The sequence below is a fragment of the Mauremys mutica genome, chromosome 12 (genome assembly GCF_020497125.1).
Source record: "Mauremys mutica isolate MM-2020 ecotype Southern chromosome 12, ASM2049712v1, whole genome shotgun sequence".
NCBI lineage: Eukaryota > Metazoa > Chordata > Testudines > Geoemydidae > Mauremys > Mauremys mutica.
In genome coordinates, this window is record NC_059083.1 from 25952599 (window position 1) to 25972675 (window position 20077).

Genomic DNA, 20077 nt, shown 5'->3' on the forward strand with positions numbered 1-20077 from the left:
CTCCCCACTCCTTCTGCCTGTAGAACCCCCCCCCACACACACACACACACTCCTGCTGGGGAATCAGAGCTGGGGCATGGGGGTGTGCTCTGCTCTGCCCACCTGGTGCTCCAGCTGCAGAGCAGAGTAAGACCCCCACACCCTGACGCCATTCCCTGGCTGGAGTGCTGGGCGGATGGGGGAGTGGGGCAAGCACCCGAGCCTTGACCCCACTCTCTGGCAGGAGCAGTGGGCAGGCAGAGCGAGGTGGGGCACAGAGATGCCAATTTTTCTGGAGCCCCTGGGCACAGGCCCCATTGTCGCAGTGGCAAATCCACCACTGGGGAGGAGGTACAGAATAGGTGGCTGGTGGAAAGAGGGAGAGGGTCGTGCTAGTGATGGGGAGACTAAAGTGACGTCCTGTTTACCAGAGACAGGACCATGCTGGATGGAGAAAGGAGAAAAGAGACAAGCTCACATCACTAATTACAGAAGCTTCCCAGATCTGTATAATGGAGCCAGGGGACCCCCTGTCTGTGATCAAGGCTCTGTTCCTCTGCTTGAGACAGGAGCAAGGGTCTCACACAGACACAGTCCCTGATCACCCCGTCAGTGTGGGGTAACTGCAGAGCTCCTGGCTTTCTTTACAGGGGAAAAGATGAAGGAAGAAACAAAGGGACACTGGAGATCGGACATCAGCACAGGGAGATAGAACAAACTCGCCCTGAAGAAGTGATTGTGGAGGTGCATGTCCTACTGGTTCTGTACATTTGGTGGCAGCTGCTGTCACAGATCTCTGCAGGGTGCAGTGCATATGCAGGCTGTGAAGAGGCAGGAAGAGTAGATGCAATATGCTATGGATTCATTATGGTGTGGTAGGACATAGGCACAAACCCCACCTCACCTTGTGATGTGCCGTGAAATGAAGGGTGCTAGGGAGGTCTGCTCTGAACTATCACCTCCACTCCCATATACAAAGGAAAAGAGGCACATTGCCTCATCGGAACGAATATTTGGACATTGATAAAATATGATCTTTCATTACCTTCTTCTATAGGTGCCACAGATCTTCTCCACCCTAAAAACAGCCACATAATTAGAGAGGAGAACAGATCTGAACATGTATTGCATGAATATTGTACAAACTAATACACCGAGGGAAAAAGTTATAAGTTCATCACAACCTCCACTGGGCTGCATGAGTGTCTCTCTCCCAGGGTTGATCTTCACTGCAGAGTTAGCTCAGGATCTTATCTGGCTGTTGTCCCAACCTGTTTAACGCGCAAGCACAAAAACTCTGGCTCAAGTTTGGTGGTGCTTTGCACCCATGTTAGCCGGCAAGACTTTGGGTAGATGTTTTAGCCCAGGTACCACTTTAATTCAGGTTGGTTACATGCCCACTTTGCAGTGTGGAGGAAAGATAATCATCTCAGGTGCTGATAGTCCGCCAGTGCCTTCCCACAATTCCTCCTGGGCCATATTTTCTTGGCCACTACGTACTCTATTACTGTATTGCTTATCACTTTTTCAAATTAGCTTTTAGTGTGAAATTTATCCAGTTTAGTCTTTCCCCACATTTTCTAAAGTTACATTAACAAACAAACCCCCAAAGAATGATGATCATCATGATGATGATAAAAAAGCAAACAAACTAACTAAAAATGTTTCCTATTGCAACAATTTTAAAATTTAAATTTAAAAACAAATAACTCCACCATAATTAAACAAACTCCCACATGAGACGCCAAACTGGTACAAAAAGTTCATTTTCAGAGGAAGGATAATGATACTTACTTATCTCGTTATCTCGTTTCTCTGAAAATGAAAGAGAAAGAAATAGGTTTTTTTTAGACATTTCCCTATTTTTATATTCTATTTCTCTTTATCATCTATATGACAGTGAAGGCTGAGAATAATCAACATCTTCTTCAGGATGTCAGACAAGAGGATCCAGGGGTCCCTTCTGGTCTTAAACTCTGTGACTCTATTTCATATCAGTTTTTCAAATTAGCTTTTGGTGTGAAATCTCTTCACTTTATTGGTTCCCCATAATTTACACAATTACACTGAACCTTCCACAAAAGAATAATAATAAAAAGTAAGTAAACAAAAAAGAGGTTTCATATTACAACAAAATTGTAGAAGTTACATTTTACAGTCAACTTCACGATTTAAACAAACTGCCACATGAAGATCCAATTACACACACAAAAAAAATCCTTGTCAGAGGAAGGATAATGACACTTACCAATTTCTATATCTCGTTTGCCTAAAAATTAAACAGACACACAATGTTTGTTAGGTGTTTTGCTTTTCTTAAGTTTTATTTCTCTTTATCATGAGTATGACAGTTAAGGCAGGTTACTTCTATTCAATCTCTTCTTCAGGAACTCAGACAAGACCAGTGGTGCCCAAGCTTTTCCAGTCACACACCCCTCGCAGTAATGGAATCTGTCTGCCCCCAACCTTCCATTACTGCCCAGTTGGCTCAGCAGAGGAGCTTGGGCTGAAGGCAGCCTGGCAATGGCAGGGAGGCTGTTCTGCGTGCTGGCGTGCCATTCCCACCCCCACCCCCACCTCACTGGGCTGGAGCTGCGAGTGCTGGGAAACTCAGTCCGCGAGCTTCCTTCACTTGCAGTGCCGCCCCCACAGCTCGTATTGGCCAAGAATTACAGCCAATGGGAGCTGTGGGGGGCGGTGCCTGCATGCGAGCACAGGACAGCGTGCGGAGACACCTGCCTCCCCTCCCCGAGGCCTGGACCACCAAAGGGGAGCTGTCCCAGGTAAGCGCCCCGCACCACAGCCCCCTGTCCTGCCCCGCACCACAGCCCTGAGCCCCCTCCTGCACCCTAACTCCCTCCCAGACCCCACACCCCCAACCTCCTGCCCTGAGCCCCCTTCTGCACCCTAACTCCCTCCCAGACCCTGCACCACCAGCCTCCTGCCCTGAGCCCTCTCCCACCCTCCAATCCCCTTGGCACTAGCCTGGAGCTCCCTCCTGCATCCAAAAGCCCTAATCCCCAGCCGCATCCCCCAAGCCCTCATCCCCAGTCGGAGCCCTCACCCTCTTCCACACCCATCCTCTGCCCCAATCCACAGCCCCCTCCTGCACTCTGAATCCCACATTTTTTGGCCCTACCCCGGAGCCTAGGGGGGCCCCACAAATGCTAATAGTCCTGGGCCCCCAGAAGAGTTAATCCGGCCCTGTGCCCGCTTGAACAGTCCTCCACATGCCCCTAGGGGCCTGCCCCACAGTCTGCAGACCTCTGGACAACAGGATCCAGTCATCCCTTCTGGTCTTACATATAATACAATAACTGTATTGCTTAGCAATTTTTCAAATTAACTTTTGGTGTGAAATTCATCCAGTTTAGTCTTTCCCCACATTTTATAAAGCCATATTAAAGTTGACCCCCCCACACACACGTTACCAAAAGACTGATAATAATAACAAAGTAAGCAAACAAAAAAGATTTCTTACTGTAGCAATTTTAAATTAAATTTAAAATCAAACACCTCCACCACTGCTCCACAAACTCCCACATTAGAATCCAAACTGGTACAAAAAGTTCCTTGTCATAGGAAGGACAATGACACTTACTTATTTCTTTATCTCGTTTGTCTAAAAATTAAAGAGAAATAAATAGATATTTTTGTTACGTATTTCCCTTTCCTTATGTTTTATTTCTCTTTATCATCAATACAACAGTAAAAGCTGAGAGAAATCAACCTCCTTTTCAGGACATCAGACAAGAGGATCCAGGGCTCTCTTCTGGTCTTAAATTCTGAGATGCTATTGCTTATCAGTTTTTCAAATTAGATTTTGGTGTGAAATCTATTACATTTAACGTTTCCCCACATTTTATACAATTATACTAACCCTTCTACAAAAGAATAATAATAAAAAGCAAGTAAACAAACAAGGGGTTTCGTATTGCAACAATATTGTAAAAGTTAAATGTAATATTAAACAACTCCAAACCATTTAAACAAACTCACACATGAAGATCCACTTTAAAAAAAATCCTTTTCAGAGGAAGGATAATGACACTTACCAATTTCTATATCTCGTTTGCCTAAAAATTAAACAGAAATACACATATTGTTTGTTAGGTGTTTCCCTTTTCTTGTTTTATTTCTCTTTATCATCAATATGACAGGTAAGACTGAGAGATTATTTCTATTCCAGCTCCTCTTAAGGAGATCAGACTAGACCAGTGGTGCCAAAACTTTTCCTGTCATGCCCCGCACTTACCAGTAATGGAGTCTGTCTCAAACCCCCCTCCCTCCTCCATTACACCACAGTTGGCTGAGTCCAGGAGCTTGGGCTGAAAGCAGAGCCGGGGATAAGGGAGGAGCTGGAAATAGAGGTGGAGCTGGGCTGGGGGTGGTGAGGGATTGAGGGCAGAGTTGGGCTGGAGGCAGGGCAGGCGGGGGAGGGGAGCTGCAATTGGGGTGGGAGCTGGGCTGGGGGAAAAGTGGAGCTGTGGCTGGGGCAGAGCAGGGGTGGAGTGGAGATGCAGCTGGGGCCAGACCTGGGCTGAGGGTAGAGCAGGGGACCGAGCGAATCTTGGGTGGGATTGGAGCTGGAATTGGGGCAGAGAGGGGCTGCGTGGCACTACCTCTCCATGCCCCATGGGGGCTGGCTAGGGCCCTGCCATGGACCCCGTCCCCCAAACATTCCTTCGTGCACTCCTAGCAGGGCACACCCCACAGTTTTTTGGAATACTGGACAAGAGGATCCAGTCATTCTTTCTGGTCTTAAACTCTGTGATTCTATTATTATATTGCTTATCGATTCTTCAAATTAACTTTTAGTGTGAAATTCATCCAGTTTAGTCTTTCTCCCCAATTCATGAAGTTTCATTTAAAAAAACCCCACACACCATGAAAAGAATGATAATAACTATAATCAAAAGCATGAAGCAAACAAATGAAAAAGGTTCTCTATTGCAATAATTTTAAAACTTAAATTTAAAGGCAAACACCTCCACCACAATTAAACAAGCTCCCACATGAGGATTTAATTTGGTATTAAAATTTTCTTGTCGGAGGAAGGATGATGACACTTACCAATTTCTGTATCTCTTTTGCCGAAAAATTAAACAGAAATACACATATCGTTTGTTAGGAGTTTCCCTTGTCTTATCTTTCATTTCCTTTTATCATCAGTATAATTACAGCTGAGATATTATTATTTCTAGTCAACTTCCTCTTAAGGATGTCACACTAGACAATCCAGTCATCCCTTCTGGTCTTAAACTCTGTGACTCTATTGCTATGAATTTTTCACATTAGCTTTTGCTGTGAAATGCATCCATTTAATCTTTCCCCATGTTTTATAAAGTTACATTACAAAACAAACCCCTATAAACTCTAACAAGAATTATAATAAAAAATAAGCAAACAAACGTAAAAGATTTCATATTGCAACAATTTTGAAAGTTACATTTGAAAACAAACAACCACCACAATTAAACTCCCACATGAGGATCCAAATTGGTAAAAAAAATTCTTATCAGAGGAAGGACAATGACACTTACTTATTTCTTTATCTCGTTTCTCTAAAAAATGTAAGAGAAATAAATATATATTTTGTTAGGCATTTACATTTTCTTGTTTTATTTCTCTTTATCATCAGTATGACAGTAAAAGCTGAGAGAAATCAACCTCCTCTTCTGGACATCAGACAAGAGGATCAGTGGGCCCTTTTGGTCTTAAACTCTACGACTCTATTGCTTTATCAGTTTTTCAAATTACATTTTGGTCTGTAATCTATCCCATTTAGTGCTTGCCCACATTTTATCATGTTACTGAACATAAGAACGGCCGTACCGGGTCAGACAGAAGGTCCATCTAGCCCAGTATCCTGTCTACCGATAGTGGCCAATGCCAGGTGCCCCAGAGGGAGTGAACCTAACAGGCAATGATCAAGCGACCTCTCTCCTGCCATCCATCTCCATCCTCTGACAAACAGGCTAGGGACACCATCCCTTACCCATCCTGGCTAACAGCCATTTATGGACTTAACCACCATGAATTTATCCAGTTCTCTTTTAAATGCTGTTATAGTCCTAGCTTTCACAAGCTCCTCAGGTAAGGAGTTCCACAAGTTGACTGTGCTCTGCATGAAGAAGAACTTCCTTTTATTTCTTTTAAACCTGCTGCCCATTAATTTCATTTGGTGACCCCTAGTTCTTGTGTTATGGGAATAAGTAAATAACTTTTCCTTAGCTACTTTCTCCATATCACTCATAATTTTATATACCTCTATCATATCCCCCCTTAGTCTCCTCTTTTCCAAGCTGAAGAGTCCTAGCCTCTTTAATCTTTCCTCATATGGGACCCTCTCCAAACCCCTAATCATTTTACTTGCCCTTCTCTGAACCTTTTCTAGTGCCAGTATATCTTTTTTGAGATGAGGAGACCACATCTGTACACAGTATTCGAGATGTGGGTGTACCATGGATTTACATAAGGGCAAGAATATATTCTCCGTCTTATTCTCTATCCCCTTTTTAATGAGTCCTAACATCCTGTTTGCTTTTTTGACTGCCTCTGCACACTGCATGGACGTTTTCAGAGAACAATCCACGATGACTGCAACATCTTTTTCCTGACTCTTAGCTAAATTAGCCCCCATCATATTGTATGTATAGTTGGGGTTATTTTTTCCAACGTGCATTACTTTACATTTATCCACATTAAATTTAATTTGCCATTTTGTTGCCCAATCACTTAGTTTTGTGAGATCTTTTTGAAGTTCTTCATAGTCTGCTTTGGTCTTAACTACTGTAACCTTCCCCAGCCAAAAAGAAACAATAATTAAAAAAGCAAACATGCAAACAAACAAAATCAGGCTAAATGTTGCAACAGAAGTGTAAAAATTAAATTGAAAAGTGAACAATTCCACAACAATTAAACAAACTCCCACATGTCAGAAGAAGGATAATGACACTTACCAACTTCTATATCTCGTTTGCCTAACAATTAAACAGAAAGACACATATTGTATGTTAGGAGTTTCCCTTTTCTTTTGTTTTATTTCTCATTATCATCAATATGATAATTAAGGTTTAGAAACTATTTCTATTCATTTTCCTCTTAAGGAGATCAGACGAGATGATCTGGTCAACTCTTCTGGTCTTAAACTCTGTGATTCTATTAGACTCATAGAATCATTAGACTGAAAGTCTAACCCTCCGCACTTGTGGCACGACTAAGAGTACATCTAGACTACCCGCCGTATCGGTGGTTATCGATCGATTTCTCGGGGATCGATATATTGCGTCTCATCTAGATGCGATATATCGATCCCCGAAAGCGCTCCCGTTGACTCCGGAACTCCACCAGTGCGAACGGTGGTAGCGGAGTCGACAGGGGGTGCCGCGGACGTCGATCCCGCGCCGTGAGGACGAGAGGTAAATCGATCTAAGATACTTCGACTTCAGCTACGCTATTCATGTAGCTGAAGTTGCGTATCTTAGATCGATCCCCCCCCCGCCCCCCAGTGTAGACCAGCCCTAAGTATTATCTATTGTAAACTACCCTGACAGATGTTTGTCTAACCTGCTCTTAAAAAGCTCCAATGAAGGAGATTCTACATCCTCCTTTATTCCATTTATTCCCTACTCTGCCTGTTAGGAAGTTTTTCCTAATGTCCAGCCTAAACCTCCCTCACTCCAATGCAAGCCCCTTGCTTCTTGTCCTGTCCTCAGAGGTTAATGAGAACAATTTACCTCCCACCTTCTTGTAACAAGTTTTCATATACTTGAAAACCGTTATCATGTCCCCCCTCAGTCCTCTATTCTCCAGACTAAACAAACCCACCTCCCTGCCCTTCTGATTAAAAGCAGAACACAGATGTATCTGCTCTGATCCGATTATATGGTTCAGTTCTATTGTCTGAGACTCTCTTCCCTTCTGTCTCTCCAAGTAGCCCATATACAATTGTGTAGCCATGGTCAAAATTTTTATTTGTGGAAAAGAGAAATTGAAACTTACCAATTTCTTCATTAAGTTTCCCTGAAAAGTACAGAAATAAATATAAATTAAATTATTCTCATCACCTTGCTTCAGGAAACAGAGTTAAAAGGCTACATCCTATAGGTACAAAATTCATTAGGAGCTTGGAGGGAAAAGGCCAATTTATTTAGAAATTGGGCTGGCATTCTTTATGGATGAAGTTCAACAGGGCATGGACAGCTGTGTCTGAGTTATGTGACCATGGTATTTTTTTTCTAACTGAGGAACAAATGTGTTTACTTACTGATTTACGACACGGGCATGTCTATACGGCCCATCGCTGTAATGTCAAGGTGCATTACACTTTATTAGCAAAAAAAAAAAAAAGAGAGAGAGAGAGAAATGAGGTGACATAGGAGAGGCTAGGCTTTGCAGAACCTTCTCTCAAGTGGGACCAGAGACAGAAAGCAATAGCTACCCGAGAACTGGGAAGAGAGGGAGATGGAGGACCAAGCAGAACAGAGATGTATCTGCTATTATCCGATTCAGTTCTATTGTCTGACACTCTTCTCCCTTCTATTCTCTCCTCTGCACCTCTGCCCCCACCCTCTATCAATAAATTCACATCTATTCTTCTTCTTTATTTAGGACCAGATCAGCAGATCACAAGTTCTTTTCATGCTAAATCCCTAAATTGCCCTTATTTATTTATTAGAAAAAAACCTTTATTTTCAGTATATTTCTCCCTCTGATATTTACCTTTCATTTTAAACAGATAAACAGTGAGGCCAATGAAACCAAACAAAACCACCAGGATCACACTCAGCGCCACCATCCAGGGATTCACCCTTGGGAAAAAGGAATCTGAAAAACAAAACACCCAGGGCTTGGCTTAGTTTGGAAGTGGTGACTAAAAGCAGATTTTTTTTCATACAAATACATAAATAGTGCCCAGCAGGATTTGTGTGAGCGAAGAGTCAAAGAATGGCCATGTCTACACTACACAAAAGACCAGAAACTGTTTTTAAATACGGCTCCAATCAACACAGCTTTACCAGTAATTTATCCTTGAAAACACAGCCCTGATTTGATTAATTTCTATTCAGAGGGCCACAGAGATCAGAGGCAAATTCTCTGCTCATAAAACCCCATTGACTCTAATAGGGTTATACCAGAAAAGAATCTGGCCTTTAGAAGTAAGCAATATTCAGAAACTGCCAGATTAATTAGCATATTTTTGAAAACTCCACAGTTACCCCCTAATATTGGGAAAAACCAAAATCACAATTTGTCCAAACACTTGTGCAGCAAATTAACTAGTTTCCATTTGCTCTTTTTGTGTTCACAGTGATTTGGTCATCTAAACAGGATGGGATTTTCAAATGTTCCTAAGATCTTTTCCACACATGGCTTGTGCTCCGATTTAGTGAACCTGGGGAAACCCTCTTACAGGGTCATTCTTTTTAAATTGGTTCAAGAGTTGACAACATAGGAGGGTTGCACCAATTTAAATAAATTGATGCACAAAACCTTAAATCATAAGTCAACTTCATAGTGCTCTATCTCCTTTTAGCTGAAGTCAATAAGGAATTGATTGAAGCTAAGTCTATTTAGGGCACTCTGAAACTGATACAAGAAGTGTTCACACAAGCAGGTGTCATCCATTAACTAGTTAATCATTACATCCTTTGTGTGTAGACAAGGGGTAAAATGAGTCCTTTTGCGGATCTGGACCAAAGTAAATTAAGGAGTGCACGTCCCATTGAATGTCAGTAAAAACAACATCACATGACTTAGGTGACATTTCACAAAAGTAATGAAGTTGGTGAAGTGAACAGATCACTAGAGCCCTGCATGGATACAAAATTGGTATCCGCATCCAATCTGCAATCCCTCAAAATGATGAGGCTATCTGTGAATATAAAGCAGATATCTGTGGGTTTACAGGGCTCTACAGATCACAATCAAGCCAGAGTAAAAATTTACCACATTCAAAAAAATCATTAAGGTGAATTTAAGGTTACAGGAGCCTAGTGCATCAGTGGATTGAGTGAAAGTTCCCTCTCAAAAAGGTTGGAAGGTGTGTGTGTGTGTGCATGCACGCACACGCGCACGCACACTAGAATATCAGGAAAGTCAAACTTAAAATTAAATTTACAGGAAATTCAAAATATTGATAGTCTGAACACTCACAATTAAGGGAATCAAATTGCTTAAAATGTAACCCTGTAAAGACACTATCTTCTGTGTATGTACATGGATTATGAAATATCCAACATAGATGTTTCAGTTCTTTTCTTCCTATGTTTTGTTTAGTTTCTAGTGATGGTGAGTTCAGTGTGGGATTTGGATGGTAACTGACCTGCTATATAAACTGCTGATTCCTTTTCTTGATTGAGAACGGTGTTCCTGATGCAACAGGACAAGTTTTGGTTTGAATGCTCTATTACAATGAGAGCAGTTTCTGTTTCAAACAGGCTGTTATCTCTTTGGGATGTTGTTTCAGAAAGTGATGGTAAATGTCGCCCACTGAGATCTTTCCACAGAACTTCAGGCTCTGGGTACCAACCAGCTGATTGACAAACCACCCGAATCCCTCCATCTTGGTGACCCTCCACAGAGATGAGAGGAGCAGAGCCCAGACCTGAGGGGAAATACATAAAGGTGTCAATTCCATATGTTAATAAAACAGAAGGGACAGTTTGTGGATCCCTTACTCACACTAGAAAGCACTAATTCATGCGGGTAGTCAGTAGACGGGATAAATGAATACTAGAATGTCTGAAATCCCAAGACTCATGGACACACAAAAATGTGAACAAATATTTAAAATAGTTTCACCGAGTCAGTGGGCGATATTGTCATCTCAACACAGGAGCAACTAAGTGCTGACACCTTTGGATATATGACAATGTAGATAACTGAATAGGATCTGAACTTTAGAAAATCTGATCATTAGTGCATTAGATAGATATAGTTATTTAAACAAAAAAATCGAATTGGTTCATGGTGAAAGTGTTAAAGCAGCAGGGGGGAAATGCTCAGTCTTGTCTAAGGCCTTGTCTACACTACAGGACTATTTCGAATCTACTTAAGTCGAATTTGTGGATTCGACCTTAATAAGTCGAATTTGTGTATCCATACTAAATACACAAATTCGAACTTCTGAGTCCACATTCACGGGGCCAGCTTCGACTTTGGAAGCGGTGCACTGTGGGAAGCTATCTCACAGTTCCCGCACTCCCCGCTGCCCATTGGAATTCTGGGATTTCCCCCCAATGCATGCTGGGGGGGAAAATGTGCCGACGGTGGTTTTGCGTTAGTGTCGTCATTGAACCGTCAATCACGCCCTCCCTCTCTTCCTTGAAAGCGCCGGCGGGAAATCTGTTCGCGCCCTTGTCTGGTTGGTTACAGCGCGAACGCCACAGCACTGCGAGCATGGAGCCCGCTGCGATCATCGCTGCACTTATGGCCGTTGTCAACTCCTCGCACCTTATCGTCCACCTCTGCAACAGTCAGCTGCTGAGAAACCGGGCGAGGAGGCTCCGGCAGCGTAGTGAGGAGAGTGGCACAGACCTCTCAGAAAGCAGGGTACGCCGCGCAGTGGAGATCATGGTGGCAATGGGTCACGTTCATGCTGTGGAACGGCGATTCTGGGCCCGGGAAACAAGCACAGACTGGTGGGACCGCATAGTGCTGCAGGTCTGGGATGACACAGAGTGGCTGCGAAACTTCAGGATGCGTAAGGGCACTTTCCTTGAACTGTGTGACTTGCTGTCCCCTGCCCTGAAGCGCCAGGACACAAGGATGCGAGCAGCCCTGAGTGTGCATAAGCGAGTGGCCATAGCCCTCTGGAAACTTGCCACGCCAGACAGCTACCGGTCAGTAGCGAACCACTTTGGCGTGGGCAAATCTACCGTGGGGATTGCTGTCATTCAAGTAGCCCACGCAATCGTTGAGCAACTGCTCTCAAAGGTAGTGACTCTCGGAAACGTCCAGGTCATCATAGATGGCTTCGCCACGATGGGATTCCCAAACTGCGGTGGGGCTATAGATGGGACTCACATCCCTATCCTGGCACCAGCCCACCAGGCCAGCGAGTACATTAACCGAAAGGGCTACTTTTCAATGGTGCTGCAAGCTGTGGTGGACCATAGGGGACGTTTTACCAACATCAACGTCGGGTGGGCGGGCAAGGTTCATGACGCGCGTGTGTTCAGGAACTCTGGTCTGTTTAGACGCCTCCAGGCAGGTACTTTCTTCCCGGACCACAAAATAATGGTTGGGGATGTGCAGATGCCTACAGTGATCCTCGGGGACCCGGCCTACCCGCTAATGCCCTGGCTCATGAAGCCCTATACAGGCGCCTTGGACAGTGAAAAGGAACTCTTCAACTACCGGCTGAGCAAGTGCAGAATGGTGGTGGAGTGTGCTTTCGGACGTCTCAAGGGGAGATGGCGGACCTTACTGACTCGCTCGGACATCAGCGAAAAGAATATCCCCGTAGTTATTGCTGCTTGCTGTGTGCTCCACAATCTCTGTGAGAGCAAGGGCGAGACCTTTTTGGCCGCTTGGGAGGTTGAGGCAAATCGCCTGGCTGCTGTTTACGATCAGCCAGACACCCGTGCTGAGAGAATATCCCAGCGGGAAGCGATATGCATCAGGGAGGCTTTGAAAGCGAGTTTCCTCGCAGAGCAGGGTAACCTGTGACTGTCCACTTGATTTTAAGAGAGCCTGATCACAAACCAAGTTTCCCCCACTTCCAAAGGACGTTTTAAAACTAAGGACATGTTTCAGTAATTAATAATAAATCTTTCGTTGACTTTGCATTTCTGTTTCTTGGTTGAAACATGGAAGCATTCTGTGCTGGGTAAGGTGTGCACTGATGGGTGGGTTTGCAGGAAGGGGCGAGGGGTGCCGTCTTTGGATAGGGGTTAACATGACGGCTGTGGGTTTGGGCGTTGGAAGGGGTGAGGGGTGTGGGGGAAGGGTGAGTATCTGCCCCTGGATGAGGTCTCTTTTTGGGGCTCAGGGCACCGGGGAGGATCGTGGCTACGGTCCAAGTGCATGTGAAGGGAAGCCTGCCTTTACATTCGGGGATGGCAGGCACCAGGACCCTGGACAAGCATACACATCAAGGAAAGACCCGGGGCAGCATACACCACACAGACTGTCCCTGGTGCCTAGTGACTGCAGTCTGTGTGTGCCCTGCAGTTGACCCTGCACCCAAGTCTGTACCATGGCACTGTGGGCTATGCACTGAAATTACAATTCAACCCCCCCACACACACCCACAGAAAGTCTTCTGACACCAGAAACGTGACGGAAACAGTGAGTAACACCAAACCGCTTTTAATAATGTAGTACACAGTGGGGGGTTTAAACTTGGAGTTGGGACTGGTTGATGCTGTAAGGAAAGAGCTTGTACAAATTTACAGCACCAGAGTTGTCTCAAACATTATCGGTCTGCTGCGGTGCAGGGACAGTTCTCACGGCCCCTACCGCCCCTCCTTCTTGTAACTTTGGGTGAGGGGGGGACAGGACTTCTTGGCGTTGGAGGGCGGTTGCAGATGCACTGCAGGGGGGCTCTCTCCTCCTGCCTGCGGTCTTGCAGAACATCTACAAGGCGCCGGAGCGTGTCCGTTTGCTCCCTCATTAGACCAAGCAGCATTTGAGTCGCCTGCTGGTCTTCCTGCCGCCACCTATCCTCCCGTTCCAGGTGTGTGCGATGCTGCTGACACAGGGTCTCCTTCCACTGTCTCTGCTCTGCCGCCTCCGCTCTGGAGCAGGCCATCAGTTCCTGGAACATGTCGTCCCTAGTCTTTTTCTTTCGGCGTCTAATCTGAGCCAGCCTCTGCGAGGGGGATGCCGGGGCAGTCCGGGAAGGAGCCGAAGCTGTGTGATGCGAAAAAGTAGGTGATTTCCTTGAACACATACATGTTTGCCAACAGTAATCACAGTCTAGTCAGTTTCAGTTAACAAGACCAAAGTGGGAACCAAGTCTCAGGAGATCTCAGAACTAGTCCGAGATTTCGGAATACGCTCTCATTGGCGGCGCCATTGCACTGGATAGCGCACAAGCGAGGAGAGACAGCTGCATCCCTCTTGCACAAAGTCCTGGTAAGCCTTACAGTACATACTGCTTATCAGTTACTGGTTAGCTGTGCTCTCCTGCTAAAGGCAATGTGCAAAGCAGAAAAGATGACCCTTTTGCAGCCCCTACCGCCAGTGCACGGGAAAGATCACTGTATGCTTTTCCTCTGTGGCATCCAACATGTGGCTGTTAAGCGAGGGTCATTCTTATGCAAAGTAAAAGTCTGTTAAGCGAGGGTCATTCTTATGCAAAGTAAAAGTCTACCATTCACAATAGTAACAGTACACTAATTCCCCTAATTAGATGCAGCACTTCCAGAACGACATTACCCTGAGGCGTGTCAGGCGGACTGAGAGAGAGCGGATGCTAACAGAAGCCCTGCACAGACCAGGACCATACGCTGCCATGCTCGTAGAGGCGATGCTTCCCCTTTACCTTCGGATGGCCTGGCGCGGAAGAGTGTGCTTCCACGGAGCACCCAATAAAGCACCTCTCCCAAGAAACCTCCTGCTGAGGCTTTTCCAGCTGCTCTCTGAGAGCTTTTTTGAACTGTCCCCAGAGGATTATTGCTCGATCCCTATATGTGTAGACTTACTGTTTGTATAGTCTGATATTTAAAAATTTTTATATAGTATTTCTATTTTTTATATATATATCTGTTTCTTAAAAAATAAATGTTTCCCTGTTTGTAGCACTTACCGCCTGATCCTTCCCCTGATTCCGAGTCCGGGTTCACGGGCGGGGACGGTTGGTAGGGGATCTCTGTGAGGGTGATGAAGAGATCCTGGCTGTCAGGGAAAGCGGGAGTGGGTTCGATGTCGCCTGCGCCGTCCTCAAAAGACCCTTCCTCATCTTCCCCATCGGCGAACATGGAGGAGGAACTGTCCCGGTACACTATTCCGTCCTCGGAGTCCACCGTCACTGGTGGGGCAGTGGTGGCAGACCCACCTAGAATGGCATGCAGTGCCTCGTAGAAGCGGCATGTCTGTGGCTGGGCTCCGGAGCGTCCGTTTGCCGCTCTGACTTTTTGATACCCTTGTCTTAGGTCCTTCACTTTCACGCGGCACTGCATCGCATCCCGGCTGTATCCTTTCTCTTTCATGGCTTTAGAGACCTTCTCGAAGGTCTTCGCGTTCCGCTTGCTAGAGCGCAGCTCCGAGAGCACAGACTCCTCGCCCCACACAGCGATCAGATCCATGACTTCCCTGTCAGTCCATGCTGGGGACCTCTTTCTATTCTGGGATTGCCCGGACTCCTCTGCTGGAGAGCTCTGCATTGTTGCAGGTGCTGCGGAGCTCCCCCCGATGTGCAACCAGAACGTCAGATTCAAACCGCCCAGACAGGAAAATGAATTCAAATTTTCGCGGGTCATTTCCTGTGTGGCTGGCCAGAGAATCGAAGCTCGGACTGCTGTCCAGAGCGTCAACAGAGTGGTGCACTGTGGGATAGCTCCCGGAGCTACTAAGTTCGATTAGCATCCACACCAAGCCTAATTCGAGCTAGCAAGTGCGAATTTAGCGTTACTCCACCTGCCGGGGTGGAGTACCAAATTCGAACTAAAGAGACCTCTAGTTCGAATTAAATGGCTTCCTGGTGTGGACGGTTGAGCGGTTAGTTCGAATTAACGCTGATAAATTCGAATTAAAGTTCTAGTGTAGACCAGGCCTAAGAGTGATAAATGCATAATTTCCCCTCCCCAGTAGGACACTTTGCACTCCATATCCACCATATTAATATGATTATGATATAATTATGTTGCATCTTGTACAAGATGTGTCAAGTAAGATGTCAATGGAAAAGTTATGATTGGCTGAATGATTATCCTATTTGTATGCATGTATTATTTTTGTATCTGGAGTTATTAATATTGACTATGCATCTGTATTTCAAATGTGCTTGTTCTGGATAGCACCCACAACTAGCCTTTCAGATACAACACTGAAGAAGCTAGACAATGCTAATGGTCCATGAGCAAAAACAATGGGCCATGGAAAGGTCTTGTCCTCACCGGGGGACACTGCAGACAGTCTATGGATAATGGCTGCCATGGCTCATCAAGCCTGCAGGGGCATGTGACTAGAACCATGATACTGAACTCCATTCTGATACCTGTACTACAAACTGGGCTGGGAACTTGGCTTGGAACAAAGGGGTTCCTGCCATATAAAAGAAACTGTAAAATGGGGAAGTGACATCACCAATTGGCCTCACTTGCCCCACAACTCAACACCTGGATGTATCTCTGGAAGAGCACAGACTTTGAACTGGGGAAGTGATGGTCCCAGGTGGGAAAGATGGAAACCCTGCCTGTGTATGAAACATCTATAAACTGCTTGTACTGTCTAACTGGGTGAGGCACTTTTTTATTCAAATCCTGTGTGGTATATTAGGCTTAGATTGGGTTTTTGTTTATTTGCTTAATAATCAACTTTGATCTCTTTGCTATCACTTATAATCAATTAAAATCTATCTTTCTGTAGTTAATAAATCTATTTGATTTCTTTTTTTACCTAAAATAGTGTGGTTTGAGTGAAGTCTCAGCTCAGTTAACAAAGGTTTTTGTGTATATCCCTCTCCACATCGAGGGAGGGGCGAAGTGGGTAATTGTAATAATCTTTACTGGTCAGGCTTTTGATCAGGGCAGGATGGTACAGATCCAGGGTCCTAGGTTGGGGAGCTGGGGGGTGTTTTGGCTGAAGCTTCGCTATTGTTGGTTCATGAGTGCCTGGCCAGATGCATTCATGCACAAAGATGGGTGTGGTCCCTGCCTCTAGATGTTGGTGTGAGTGCAAGTGTGGAGGGTTTTGCAGCTTGTCACAACATCACGATGCAAGAGGGAACCCAGACTGGTGAGACAGAGGGCTCAGCTTTATCCCAATTCCAAATGGTACCCCAGGGGAACCCATCACACCCACCACCACCATCACCATTATACAGTCTTAGCAAATAAGAATATTGCATTTGATTTTAACTACACCTGTCAGGAACAATCAACAGTGAACCAATAAGATGGTCATAGAAGTCTGTCAGTCCCATCTTAGCCACACATCCTAGAAATGACTACAGAGCAACTGGAAGGCCATATGTGTCCAGAAGTTTTTCCCCTCTTGACTAAAGACCTCTTTGGGGTCAGTCAAGATTGGGTGAGAAAGTGCCTTGGCCATCCTGAAAATGTTTTTAATAACATGTTGGGAAAGTTTCCAGCATATTTTCCTGGTATGAAAGTGGTTGTTTGCTGAAAGTTAGATACACTGTGTTATTGTGAAATATTTCACAAGCAGGGAAAGAATAAAGCCTGCAGACCACACACAGCTAAAACTGACAGGAGCTACTGACCTGCTACCTGCAGTTCCAATACAGTTTCTTCATAAAAAGTACCATCTTGAACATAGCAGAAGTATTGTCCTTCATCAGCACGTCTGATATCGAGAATCCTTAGGTGGACAATCCCATCTGTGAGTCCGGCTTGCAAAAGCTCTGTCCTTCCCTGATACTCTGGCCTCTGCCCATCAAACCAATCCTTCCCATCACGATACAGGTGCACAAAGGATGCAAACTCAGATCGGAACCATCTCACCTCCATGTTTGCAGCGCTAATGCTGGGGGACAGGTGACAGGGTAACACAGTTTCTTGACCCAGGATGGCAGTGACAGGGTCAGAGGGTCCAATCACTGTGAACTTTGCTGGAAAATGCACCATGAAAGTAACAACAACAAAAAGCAGGTCAGAGGAAAATGGCAATTTGATATGAAGGACACAGCCAAGAGGTTCCATTTCAGACAAACTTTCCAAAAACTTCAGCCAGGGACAGACACCAGCATGGAACATTTCAGCCTGAATGTTTAAGAGAGAGCAGTGCTCATGGGCAGCAGGACTGGGGCTCTGTTATAAGAACACTCAGCCTCAGTGTATGGCACAGGCACACAGCACTGAGATGGGGGTGGAGCTGATAACAGACAAGTTTAGCGCATGGCTCAGGCACAGAGCACTGGACACAGTGGGGAGCTAAGAATTGGTAGGCTCAGTGCATGACAGAGGCACACAGCGTTGACCCGGGATGGGAAGCTGAAGACAGGTGTATTCAGTCCATGTCACAGTCACACATCAGAGAAACTGAGGCAGAGAAACGGTAATGGACATTTTTGGTGTGTAGTTGAGACAAGCTTACTATTTAACAGCCCGTTTTCCTGAGTGTTCTCAAATTGACACGCTTACTGACGTTGCCATGACATTTGCTGGGCCTCAGCAGGAATAAGGGTAGGGTTGATGGGCCATATTTACTGTTCTTTCACCAAGGTGTTCCTGAGACATGGCCATATTGCTAGAGCTAATTTTTGGACAAGTGTGGTTCAATGCTTCACATGCTCAAGAGACCAAATAACCAAACTTAGTGAACATTATTGTCTAAAGACAAAACAATGCACTACATAAAAGGAGTCATATAAATCTTCCTCCCAGGAAGCAGGTCTTATCTTGCAGTATACACACTTTACACAGAAGGTGTGCTAGAAAAATACACCCCAAACCCACTTATACCATGGCTGTTTACAAGTGAAAAAGCACTTTGATCGTCATGTAAGATCCAACCCACAATTTTTGGATACCACATTCCAAACCTGATGTGTGTTGAGGTACATCCCAACCAGTGCTACGGCACATCTTTCATGGCTTTGATAGGCTTCCTATTTTCTATTGTGAACGCTAACTTCAGATTTGTAAAGAGTTGTGGGATATTAGATATTGGTGAACACAATTGTGGGAAAAGCATCATACATTGTTAACTTAATTTCCCAACTCTCTCTCTCTCATGTATATTATAGGACTACAGTGCACATCATGCTTAATAATATGGTGTATACTACACCTAACATATATGTATTAGCGAACAGGCCCAATTTAAAAAGTCACATGACATCAATATATTCTGGTTCATCTTATGTTTTTGTGCACATTAATTTCAAACTAGGGCTCTGATCTTTTTTACATCTGAAACCCACTAAGTTATTTTATTTTATTTATTATTGTGATTATTAAACACTTCAATAAGTGTCCACCCAATGCTTTGGGCATCTTTGACAATCTTTTAAAAATACTTGTGTGAAGAAACAGACCTGGGCACTATCCCAGGAACAAATAAAATAACCCAGCAGCAGCAACGAAATCAGGGCAAAGATTGAATAATGATGGTGCTGATCTTGCTGTTTGATTAAATCACACACTGTGAATAGTTCCATTGACTTTGAGTGCAGCATGTTGTTAAGACACTTCAGGGGCCTAAATAAATCCTTTAAGGAACAGCAGACACTGGGCGTATTCCTACCTGATTCCATCCTGTGAACATACCAAATAAAAAAGAAAATAATAAACCCAGGGAGAGGGAAGCAGTCTCTGGAGCTGTGGCAGAATGAGAGAATCTTCATCTTCTTCACTGTAATTTGATCTAGAAAACAGAAAGGAGGAAAAAAATGATCATAGTGAGTACAATACTGACAAACATTAAATCATTAAAGTAAAACCGTAAAGAGGGCACAGTAAATAAATACATTGTTACGTGAACTCTAACTTCTAATGAAGTTAGAACAGCCATTCAATTAAAGTTGAAAAGGTGATTTCTTTACAAGTCTGATTTTTCCCCATCTCTACAAAATCCATGTTAAAAAAAAAAGTCAGATCGGTGTAAAAGTTGCTAGAAATTCTACCAATGGAGAAAAAAGATTTAAGGAATTAGAAGGCGTGCGTTCAGAAAGAGAGATTCTCATTTGTATTTTTTTTACCCATTTCTTTTCTTTCAACATATCAGAGGGAAAATGATTCAGTCCCATAAACAAAGTTATAAGTAACATGGAACACAGAGGAAGTTGCTTCATACAATTAGATTTGCAAGAGCTTGTAACTTACTTTACAAAACAGAACTATACAGTAAGTTAATTCATAGCAAATCTCCCTTTGAAGGCATTGAGAGCAAGATCAGGTCCAGTTTTCTTGAATAAAACAAAGGAGCAAAGGAATAGATTCTTAAATCAAATAACCAGAATAGT

At 44.3% G+C, this 20077-nt stretch overlaps 1 protein-coding gene across 1 annotated transcript; it reads right to left on the reverse strand.

Moving 5' to 3' along the window:
* Window positions 1-911: 911 nt before the first annotated feature.
* On the reverse strand, window positions 912-19459 carry LOC123346646 (butyrophilin subfamily 1 member A1-like). The gene is made up of 8 exons (XM_044984122.1): window positions 19360-19459; window positions 17375-17722; window positions 8704-8808; window positions 7984-8004; window positions 6942-6962; window positions 4035-4055; window positions 1774-1794; window positions 912-1057 (listed from the first exon to the last, which is right to left on the reverse strand). Exons 1-8 carry the CDS (start codon window positions 19457-19459, stop codon window positions 912-914), a joined length of 783 nt encoding a protein of 260 aa, XP_044840057.1.
* Window positions 19460-20077: the final 618 nt, after the last annotated feature.

Bases quoted from the DNA above. Each gene is read 5' to 3' on its own strand.
- LOC123346646 (XM_044984122.1), bottom strand. From the start codon at position 19,459: ATGAAGATTCTCTCATTCTGCCACAGCTCCAGAGACTGCTTCCCTCTC. The intron at 8,005-8,703 runs GTAAATATCAGA...TGTACTTTTCAG, and splicing joins TTATCTGTTTAAAATGAAAG to GGAAACTTAATGAAGAAATT. The intron at 1,795-4,034 runs GTAAGTGTCATT...TTTCATTTTCAG, and splicing joins CAAACGAGATATAGAAATTG to AGAAACGAGATAACGAGATA.